Source organism: Emiliania huxleyi (assembly GCF_000372725.1).
Source record: "Emiliania huxleyi CCMP1516 unplaced genomic scaffold EMIHUscaffold_1060, whole genome shotgun sequence".
Classification (NCBI taxonomy): Eukaryota; Haptophyta; order Isochrysidales; family Noelaerhabdaceae; genus Emiliania; species Emiliania huxleyi.
Genome location: NW_005202049.1, coordinates 1 through 10432, shown reverse-complemented (window position 1 = coordinate 10432; position 10432 = coordinate 1). Strand labels below are relative to the sequence as shown.

Sequence of the window (10432 nt, the reverse complement as noted above, 5' to 3'; positions counted from 1 at the left end):
ACCTGTCGCCCGAAAAAAGCAGCGATCGATGCCGGCGCCAGACGCGGCGCCGCGAGGCACACGGGCGCCGGCGTGGCGCAGCGGCGAGGCACACGGCGCGCCGGCACGCTTTATATAAAGTAATATATCTTTACTTCCAAAACCCGGACGTTCCCAGGGTTATATGGAAGGTTCGACACACCCCACCCCGGACTGGGCGGAGACTCCCCCCGGACTGGGCGGAGACGGGAGAGGTCCCAGGAAAACGCTGCTGGGCAGCGAAAGCCCCGCCCCCACTTGCACTGACTGCACAGGATAGCGTGTACCCCGTGCGACAAACGGCGACACATGGCGGGGGACACTGCGCCGGGGGGTATGCCTAACTGTGGTGCTTCGCGTGTGCTCAGTGCTGTGGCGTGTTGGGGGTCGCCGCGGCACCGCGCACGCCGCTCGCCGGCAGCGCCAGCGGCACGCTTTATAATTATTATTAGAAACAGTGGGTTTGCGGGGTGGGTGTGTGGTACAGGGATATTGAGGTAAGAGGGATCATTCGAGAACCGGAGATACCCTCTATTCACTCCCCTCTCCCCAACGCGTCTCTGTTCGACGGCTCTTCTCAGCGGTGCGGGGTTCGCCGGTGCAGCGATTTTGAGCCCGCCCGCGTCATCTCGGGCCGTCGAGCGCGTTGCGGAGAGAGGTGAGGGGTGCGCGTCGTCGGCGCGGGGCGGGCCGATTGGCCGCTTCCCGCGCCTACGAGGATCAGCTCATGAAGGCGAGCCCGGGCCTGCCGCGCGCCCAGTCGGGCGTCGGCTGCGCGTAGCGCGGGTCGGCGGAGGGCTGCTCCTCGTACGGGCTGCGCAGCAGCGCGTGCAGCGCGTGGACCGCGGAGCTGTCGCCGCGCTCGGCCGCCTCGTACGCCTCGGCCAGCATCCAGTTGCGCAGAATGTACTTTGGGTTCGCCGCCGCCATCTCGCGCCGCCGCTCCCCGTCCGGCCGCGCCTCGGCGCCCACCCTACCCCAGTACCGCGCCGCCCACTCGCGCCACGCCTCGAGGTGCTCCTGCGGCCACTCGGCAGCGCCGCCGATCGCCGCCGCCCGCGCCGCCGCGAGCCCGTCGCCGCCGTCCGGGAGGTCGTTCGTGAGGTCGCCGAGCGAGCGGAAGAAGACGGTGAAGTCGATGCCCTGCGGCCCGGAGCGGGTCGCCATCAGCCCGAAGAGCGACGTCCACAGCTCGGCGGCGTCGTCGTCCCAGGAGACGAGGCCGAGCTTGCGCCTAGTGGAGCAGGGCGGAGTGGGATGGAAGGTGCTGCTGGCTCGTGCCGGGCGGCGAGGCCGAGCTCTCGCGCCGGTTGTGCTCGTCGTGCGTCGCGTGGAAGACGTCGACGAAGACGCTGGAGACGCCTGCGGCGAGAGGGGCGGAGGGGAGGGGTGAGGGGCAGGGGGCAGTGGGAGGAGGGTGGGTGGCGAGAGGGGCTCGTGGGTGGCGAGATGGGGCGGCGAGCGAAGGCGAGCGAGGGCGAACGGTGCGAGACGGTGCGCCGCTACTCTTCTCGGCTAATCTCGCGCCCTCGCGCGTCTGCTGCACGGCCTCGTCCGCCTCAGCGCGCGTGAGCCCCTCCTCCGTGGCGACGGCGCGCAGGAGGTCTGCCCACGCCTCGGAGAGGATGGAGAGGTTGATGGCCGCCGCCTGCGGGCAAGGCCGTGGACGCGTCACGGGCGAGTCCTCGAACGGCGGCGCGTGTCTGCCGAGGTGCGCCTGAGGCTGCCGCCCGAAGGAGTACTCCGCCCCTCCGCCCACCCAAGGGCAGTGCATCGGGTCGAACCGCTCGAGGAAGCCGAAGGGGCCGTAGTCGAGCGTCACGCCGCAGAGGGCCGAGTTGTCCGAGTTCATGTTGCCTGCGTCATGACATAACACGTGACACAATCTAACGACAGTGAGGGCCGAGTTGCCCTCCGAGGTCATGTCACCCTGACAGTAGCCGACGCGCAGCCACTCTGCCACGAGGCGCGCCTGCCGCTCGCACACCTCGCGAAACAGGAGGACGAGCAGCCGCGACAGCGGCGCCTCCGGCTCCTGCAGCCACACGGAGGGCGGGGGGGCGGCCTCACCCACCTCGGCCGCACCTCGGCCGCATCTCCGCCCCTCCTGCGGCTGCAAGGGCCTGCTGCTACTACTACCGCTCGCGCTGCTACTCCTCCCCCTCCTGCAGCCGCAGGTGTGCAAAGTCGCGGCCGAGAGCGTGCACCGCGAGGGCGCGGAGGAGGGCGGGCTCGTCCCGCTGGTAAAAGAGCTCAAACTGGCCGAAGCGGAGGAAGGAGGGCGCCACCCTCGCACCCACCGCCCCCGGCTCGAGCCCCACCCGCTCCCTGCCTTGCGAGTCGTACCACGCCCGCTGGACCGTGTCGCCGCTCGCCACGACCGCGAGGGCGCGCGTCGTCGGGACGCCGAGGTGGTGCATCGCCTGGCACAGCGCGCGGCGGTGAGGAGGCGCCTCGCGGCTCTGGCAACGGAGGAGGCCTGGCGCGCCTCGCTCGCGAGAAACTCTCGCACCGAGGAGCGGAGCACGGCCCGCCCGTCGAAGCGGCGGCTGAAGGGCGTGGTGCCCGCACCCTTGAGCTGCACCTCGAGCCCGTTGACCTGGCCGACGGAGATGGCACGCCCGTCGCCCCGCTGCCCGCCGTACCGCCCCGCGAAGCTGGCGCCGTACGAGGTTGCCCAACACGGGACCGCTTCCGGGACCTTGCCCGCGAAAAACTGCAGAAACTCGTCGCTCTCGCAGGTCTCAGCCGAGAGGCCGAGCGAGGAGGCGACTTCGGAAGAGTAGGCGACGAGGCGTGGCGCCGGCGCCGGCACCGAAGGACGGACACTCACGTAGTGGGCGCCTCGGACCTCTCTGCTCAGCTGCGGAGGCTTGCCAGACTCGTCCGGCACGAGCTCGCGGAGCAGCGAATTGTCGACGGCCGATGGCCAGTCGCCGATCGCTACGGCGGATATGGTGGCCAGCGTGCGGCGCAGCCCGTGAGCTGTCACGGAGCTGGCGCTCCGCGCCGCGGAAGGGGGCGGTATCATGGAGGTAGCCGCCGACACGGTAGCCGCCGAACACACGCTGTCGGAGATATGCGCCTGCGGTGTGAGCTAGGCGACGCTGAACCTGGTCAGATCCCTCACCGTCGTCGGCCCCCGGCCAGGCGTACGTTCTTGTTTCTTAATCACCCAACTGTGTGAAGTGTCGCGCTCTACAACATGTACATGTATTCATGACCGGTCTCAATGCCCCACCCCCCGCCTGCGCGCGGGCCTTCTAGGCCCGCGGGTAGTCTCCCCCCATCCCCAGGGCCTCCAGGGCTCGCACCTCAACCTCTCACAGACCAGCGCATAGCGCCATAGGACGTATTTTCTTCTCATAACAAGGCTGTGAATGCGCGCGGGCCTTCTAGGCCCGCGGGTAGTCTCCCCCCATTCCCAGGGCCTCCAGGGCTCGCACCTCAACCTCTCACAGACCAGCGCACAGCGGTCAGCGCCATAGGAGCCAAGCTGCAGAACATGTGCGAACCAGTGCCTATGACGCTCAAGGAGTAGGCGCGGAGCGCCGCGCGCGGAGCGCGCCCCGAAGAAAATTTTGAGGGTTGTGGGGTTGCTAGATGCGATTTCTATTAAGAGTTTGACTCACACGCAAGGAACCAATCGGCCCACCCACAGGCCCAATCTCGAGTGGCGGCGCTCCGCGCCTACCCATGCAGCGGCGCGCTCCGCGCGTGTTCTGCAGCGGCGCGCTCCGCGCGTGTCTCTGTATCTAGCCAGCGCGCTCCGCGCGTGTGTGTCTAGCTAGCGCGCTCCGCGCGTGCGGTGTCCAGCTAGCGCGCTCCGCGCGTGTCCGGGTAGAGCACCGGCGCGCTCCGCGCGCATGAGAATCCAGTGCTTATGCTCATAAGCACTAAAAGCTCGTTTCTGCAGCTTGGCATAGGAGGTAATTTCTTCTCTCAATAACAAGGCTGTGAACCCATACAAGGGACAAAAACAAGGGACCCAGAACATATGCGAGTTTGAGCCCCGGAGGCGCAGGGATGGGGGTCGACCTCCCTAGAGGGTGTGGATGCTGGGTTGAACAAAATCGGAGGACGCGACCCACTTCGCCACAGACGGTCCCGCGCCTCGCCGCTAAGACAGTGGCACGCACCGCGCAGCGGCGCGTGCCACTGTCTTTGTCCGGAGTGAATACTCCAACGCGCTCGTCGGTGACGGTGTCCTCCAACCTGCGCCGCGCTCGGCGAACCTCGACAGCGCTTTCGGTGGCATGCAGCTCTTTGCGACAGAAGCCTGGAGAGCAGCTCCTCTGCTGCTCACACACTCTGCACAGCTGACACAGCCTACTGTGCGGCTGCCACAGCTGTGACAGCGATGGGCTCGCCCTCACTGGCCCTCAGTCACTTGTGCTGCGGCTTGTGTGAGCGACACTGCTCGGCGACTGCCGGCACACTGTGAGACCATGGGTGTGAGGTCAAACCACACTACCAGCGCTTGGTCACATCGGCCCCGAGGTCAGATCCATCTACTCTGTTGATGACAAGACTTGTCTACTCGCTGCAGCCGAGCAGGAGGGCTTGGCGCACAACCCCTGTTCAACTCACCCTCCACACCCCGTACAGACGCTGAATGGGTGCGTTCACACTGACTCTCCCTGGCGCCTGGGGCTCAGACCACAGACGACTGTGAGGACGAGAAAGAACAGGAGTGAGGAGAAAATCGTTTCTGGCATCGCCCACATCGGTCTTGTGTATCACACGTTTTCACACCTCCCACCCCGCTCTTCGATACCGCCGCAGCTGCGACTCCACCCCTTCCAGCCCACCAGTGTGGAGGTACAGGGTGGTCGCGTCGCCCTCGCCCGCGCGCTCGTGCGAGAGGAGCGTGTCGAAGAGCACTCGCAGGGCGTGCGGCGCGTACAGCAGGTCGACGTCGAGGCCGGCGCGGGCCGCCTCCTGCCACATCGCCAGCTCCTCCCCGTCGAGGGCGCCGAAGTGGTGCGCCGCGCCGCCCGGCATCGCGAGCGTGCGGGGCAGTGCCTTTCTGTTAGTTCCTACGGCGCCGCCCGTGCAGCGGTCGAGCGCGAGCATCTGCGCCTCGATGTAGTCTCCGTCGCCGACGCACGGCACCGCCCACACGGTGACGGCGCTGGTCTGCGAGAGGTGGCGCGCGAGGAAGAGGGCCGTCGTGCCGGTGCCCGCCGGGACGACGAGGTCGAGCCGCCCGCTCCTCGGCTGCCACCACTCGCGCACCTCGCGCGCCAGGGTCGCGACGCCGGGCTCGGCCAGCGCCGCAGCGCCGCCTTGCGGCAGCCAGAGCGCCTCCGGGGGGAGGAGGGCGGCCGGCGGCCGAGGCGCGACCGCAGGCAGCACTCCGCCGCCCGCGCCAAAGAGAGACGCGTACTCCGCGTCTGCCAGCTCGACCAGCTCCATCCCGAGGGAGAGCGCCCGCTCGAGGTTGCCGCTCGGGGCGGCAGCCAGCCACCGAGGGAGCGGCTTGGTAAAGTAGAGGAAGCGGGCACCGTGCGCGTCCGCCACCGCCGCAAGCGCCGCCATCGCGTTCGACTGGTGCCCACCGAACGAGCCAATCAGGCTCGGGCCAGGCGACATGGCCTCGAGTGCAAGCAGCTTCCGAGCCTTGTTGCCCGACACCCCCGAGCCCAGCGCAAGCCTGTCGTCGCGCTTGACCAGCAGCTGGGTGCCGCGCAGCGAGAATGCTTCGATGGGAGAGGCCGCGAGCTGATGCGCCGTCCCGTGGCAGACTCCGACCGCCAGCATGGCTTGGTAGCGAGCGCGGGCCGGCATCAGCGAGAATGCTTGATGGGAGAGGCCAGACGCGCACAGCGCCGTGAACGTATTTTCAAAAACAACAAATCGGCACCACAAGACGTACGTGTGTTCGTGTGCGTCGCCCATCTCTCCCTGGAGATGACTGCTCTATTTATTTATTAGGAAGAGGGCGATAGCAAGAGTCGAACGGGCGGCGCCTGACTCAAAAGACACAGCCGCATTCCTGAGACGCGCGAGGCACGAGGGCAGCCTCCTTAAAGGCAATGGGGTCTAGATTTGGAGCGCTCGCCGAAGAGGAGTACGACAAAATAGCGCCCGTGATTGCCTGCACGCTGCCCGCACTCACGGACTCCATACCCGAAAGAAAGAGAGGGGAGCTCGCAGGAGAGGTGACGAGTGAACTACACTCTACAGGCGTAGTGGGGAAGGCAGCCTCGATCGCCATACAGACATGGGTGCGAAACAACGACAAGACCAAGGCACGGGCAGAGGAGAGAGAGAAGAATATAGGATGGATAAAGTGCCTATTCACGGCATGGCTTGTCCGCCCTCAGCCGAAGCTGGGGCCGGTCCCGTAGCCGAGAGAGAGCCCGCGCCGTGAGTTCGACGCGGTCGGGGGGGCCTGCGGAGAGGCCAGCGAGGTGGCGATCGGTACTTCATGGTCGTCATCAAGTGACCGGCTGACAAGCCAGAGGTCGATACTCTGGACGACCCATAGGATGCCACGAATGCCTGAAGGAGAGGGAGGCGAGGCCAGAGGCAGACTCAGCTGCTCTCGGGTGATCTCGCTTTGGTGGCCGAAGGACCCGATGGTCCTGTCACATTCGCGTTCCGAGTCGTGGGGGTAGAAGAATTCGAGTAGAAATCGAGTCAGCACTTCCTTGTAGTACAGCGGCCCGCCAGGCTCACCGGCAGCACACACACACACCGGCATGGAGGGTGAGCCACGCCGAACGTACTGAACGTAAGAGCCGAACCGCCGTCCTCCCATCCCTCCCTTGGCGTGTCTGTTTTCTTTCTTTTTAGGAACAGGCGGACGCCCTAGCGCCTAGGGTGGGCGACGGCTAGCGCATCACACCCCTCTCCTTAAAATCCCTGTGTGGTGGCGGCGTACCTTCTCCCACCCCCCCCTTTTGTCTGTTTTCTTTCTACTACAATTCTTTCTTTCTTTCTTCTCCGTTGCCTTTCTTCCCTTTATTTGACACAGGCGTTACATCGAGCGCGACGAGACCGCCGAGGACGCTCCTAGCGCTATGCCGAGAGGGTGGGAAGGGCTCCCGCAGTCGGAAATATACCGGCGTCGATTTGAATCGTCGGTCCTCAGCCAAAATGCTCTCATGCCTCCCACCGAGGAGGCGCGGAAGGAGTTCATGGAGTCGCTGACGCTGGAGAAACCAAAGGGGTATGCCTCCGGCCCTGACACATCCTTTGCGGAGCCCACTCCCATGCCTCGCCGCTTCATGGAGGACTCGCTGGGTGAGCATAACTCCAGATTCACCACTCAGAAGCAGCAGCACCCATGCTTCGAGACGGCCTCGAGCGACATTGGCAAGCTCCCAATCACAGAAGCAGACATGCCTCTGCGATGGTACGGCCTCGAGGGCAAATTCACGACCCAGTTCTATCTGGGTGGGGCGAGACCAGGACAGAAGGCCAACTCCGCGCTCTCCACCGCCATGGACCGCTCTTCCATCCACCACAGCTTTGATCAGGGCTGGTCTGGCAAGGCTGGGCTCCGGGATCACAACATCGGGAGCCTCAAGACTGCGCGCACGATGCTCCGGAGAGAGTAGGTGTACCATACCCCTTTGCTAGCGCATATGCTACAGCTGCCCCGGGCGGCGCCGCGGCAGGCTGCCACACCTGGGGGCTTGGGCGCTGCTTGCGGAAGCCGCTCTCTCGAGATACTCGTTTATGCACAATATCTCTCTGTCTGCCCCGCTCTAGTCTCCCGCGCTCTCGCCACTCGGGGCTCTAGCCTCTGCCGCGCGTCGTTGGCCTCGATGTGGCGGACGGGCCGCGGGCGCCGCAACGCGGAATAATTAGTAAAAAGTTCGGTAACACCACCACCAAAATTAGTGCTCCACAAGGTCAAGAACTCTCCCACGCCTGTGGTGGATGGAAGTATCAAGAGCCACGAAACTCCGCCGCCACTCCCAAAACGAAGTGTGCGCCGTGACACCAATGGTGTCGCACACACACGCTCTCCGACTCCGTCTCGTGCGTCGGTGTGGCACACCGACTAACACACACACATTGGAACAACACGCATGAGCCGCGGGCTGCGCGGGCTGCGCGGCGATGTCCAGACGCCGGCGCACAGTCCAAAGCGTAGTGTCAGTCTCGCTGCGAAAGGCGGCCGCGCCCATCATTGCGCGCCCTCTCCCAGCGCGCGCCCGAGGAAGGCGCTCGCGCGGTCGACGACTCTGGCCACCGTCGAGGGCGAGTAGATGCGGCCGGTGATGACGTGCGGCTCCTCCGAGTCGAGCACGTCGACAAACTCGGCGGCGGCGGCGGCGAGCTGGCAGCGCATCGCCGCGTACGACACCACCGGGTCGGCCGGGTTCGCGAAGACTAGCGTGGGCAGGCGCGCGCGGCCGATGGCGGCGACGTCTGCGAGCTGCACGCTCGTGTAGACGGCGCAGAGGTTGACGACCGACTCGGAGGGGTAGGCCATCGTGCAGACGCGGGCCTGCTCCTCGGACACGAACGGCACGTGGTGCGTCCTCCCCGCCACGCAGTGCACCAGCCTCGTGGCCGCCGGCAGCGGCAGCAGCAGCGCGGGCCACTTGAAGAGAGCGTACGCCCGGCCGGCGAGCGAGAGGGCGAAGCCGGGAGAGACGAGCACGAGCGCGGCGAGGGCCGGCCTCGCCCACGCCTGGCAGGCGAGCCACACCGCGAGCGTCCCTCCCGTCGAGCAGCCGACCAGGACGACCCTCCTGCCCGCCAGCCGGCCGAGCGCGAGAGAGACGGCGGCGTCGCGGAGGAGCTCGCCGCATTTGGCTTGCTCGCACAGGCCGCGCCCCGCCCGCTCCGGCGGCGCGAGCCCGTGCCCGCTCAGCCGCACGCGCACCAGGTTGGCGCCCAGCTGCGTGGCAATCTCCGCGTCGGCGGGGTCAATCTCCTCTGGCGACGCGGACCAGCCGTGGAGAAAGACGACGGCGACGTCGGTCGCCGCGCCGCGCCTGCCCGCCCACCGCACGCACGAGCTCACGCCTGGCTGCAGTGGCCCCGCCCGCTCGTCCCGCTCCGAGAGGTACGCCTCGATGCCATCCACGCCGATGCCAGGAGGGAGCGGGTCGCTCAGGTGGTCCGCAGGGGCGCTCAGAAGCGACACGACCTCGTAGTAGCGTGTGAGGACCGCGGCGAGGAGCAGCGTGAGCGCCGCTAGAAGAAAGGGCCAAGCCAGCATCTGGTCTCACAGTGTGCCGGCAGTCGCCGAGCAGTGTCGCTCACACAGTCGCTCACTCACACAAGCCGCAGCGTCAGGAACGCCCAGTGCGGAAAGAATTCTTAAATGCAAGGCTCTCTCACAGCACACTGGCACGACAAGGGCGCGGACTGGCGCGGACTGGAACAAACTGCCAAAAGTGCTTCTGTTGCTTGTTGTTGTCTGACTGTGTGTGTGTGTATGTTGGTCTCACCCGGTGGGTGGCACCGAGGCGTCTGTCTGGGACGCTCCACTCTACCTTAGCTCCTGAGGGGCGCGTGGTTTTAACCACGTAGTATGACTACAGCCCACAACAGACACCCTACCTGCTCCTCACGTGTGCACACTCCCTCACCCTCTCCTCTCTCCTCTCTCTCTCTCCTCTCTCTCTCTCTCCTCTCCTTGTCTGTGCTGTCTGCCTGACTCAGGCACTAATTCTGCCGATGCGTGATTGTGTGTGGGCTGCTCCGAGGGGGCCCTGTGCGATCCGACGGGTAGGGGGTCTGTGCCCGGGCGGTGTCCGGTGCGGAGTCTCCTTCTGATCCCGCCTGTGATGTTGGGTGTGGAGGCTGTGGCGGCTTCGAACCCAAGGGGGGGGGAGCTGATCCCACTCAGTAACCAACTCTCAGGGGCAGTAGGTGGGCGAGCCTCGAGCGCGCTCATCTCGATCGTCAAGGTGTCGCTACGCGCGGTCTTCCGCGGGGGGAGCTTCGTCGACGGGTGCGGGACCGCGGCGCAGCCAGCGTTGCGGCGATGCCTCCGGCTGCTGCGGCGAGTGGCTTGCTGCTCGCTGCGATTGCGAAAAACTCGTCTCGTCGCACACCAAGAGCTTATGCTCTGGCGAGATGTGAGGCGCATGCGCCCAGGAGGGGAGGGAGCATGCGTAACGACGCTGCTAGAGATGCCTTTCGGGGCCCAGAGATAAAACTTCTGATGCCATGCGTGATCTAGTAGTGTCCCCAGCTATGGGCGTGTCCACGTTGGAGCCAGGTGTGGTGTGGGCGCGAGAATAGCTCCGCCGTTAATGGAGGCAACCGATGCGAGTCGACTGGTGTGTGTGTCGTCGTGGTTTCGTATCAAGAATACTCACTCACTCACACGTTGTTGTATGAGCCGTGGGGAGATTCGCAGACGTCCCTCTTTTGATCGAAGAAACCCGAAGGCGCGAGGCTGCCCGCATCTTTGATTTTCTGTCTGAGTGTTGAGGTG

General features: G+C 65.8%; 2 protein-coding genes across 2 annotated transcripts; both read right to left on the bottom strand.

Moving 5' to 3' along the window:
- Positions 1-512: 512 nt before the first annotated feature.
- On the bottom strand, positions 513-5781 carry EMIHUDRAFT_471383 (hypothetical protein; the record flags this gene model as incomplete). The annotated part of the gene is made up of 7 exons (XM_005792629.1): positions 513-1252; positions 1512-1666; positions 1736-1875; positions 1948-2053; positions 2226-2441; positions 2531-3103; positions 4774-5781. The coding sequence occupies 7 exons, from the start codon at positions 5779-5781 to the stop codon at positions 739-741; spliced, it is 2712 nt and encodes a 903-aa protein (XP_005792686.1). The 3' UTR covers positions 513-738.
- A 2380-nt stretch (positions 5782-8161) lies between these two features.
- EMIHUDRAFT_121950 (hypothetical protein) lies at positions 8162-9205 on the bottom strand (the record flags this gene model as incomplete). Its single annotated transcript, XM_005792628.1, has 1 exon — positions 8162-9205. One exon carries the CDS (start codon positions 9203-9205, stop codon positions 8162-8164), a length of 1044 nt encoding a protein of 347 aa, XP_005792685.1.
- Positions 9206-10432: the final 1227 nt, after the last annotated feature.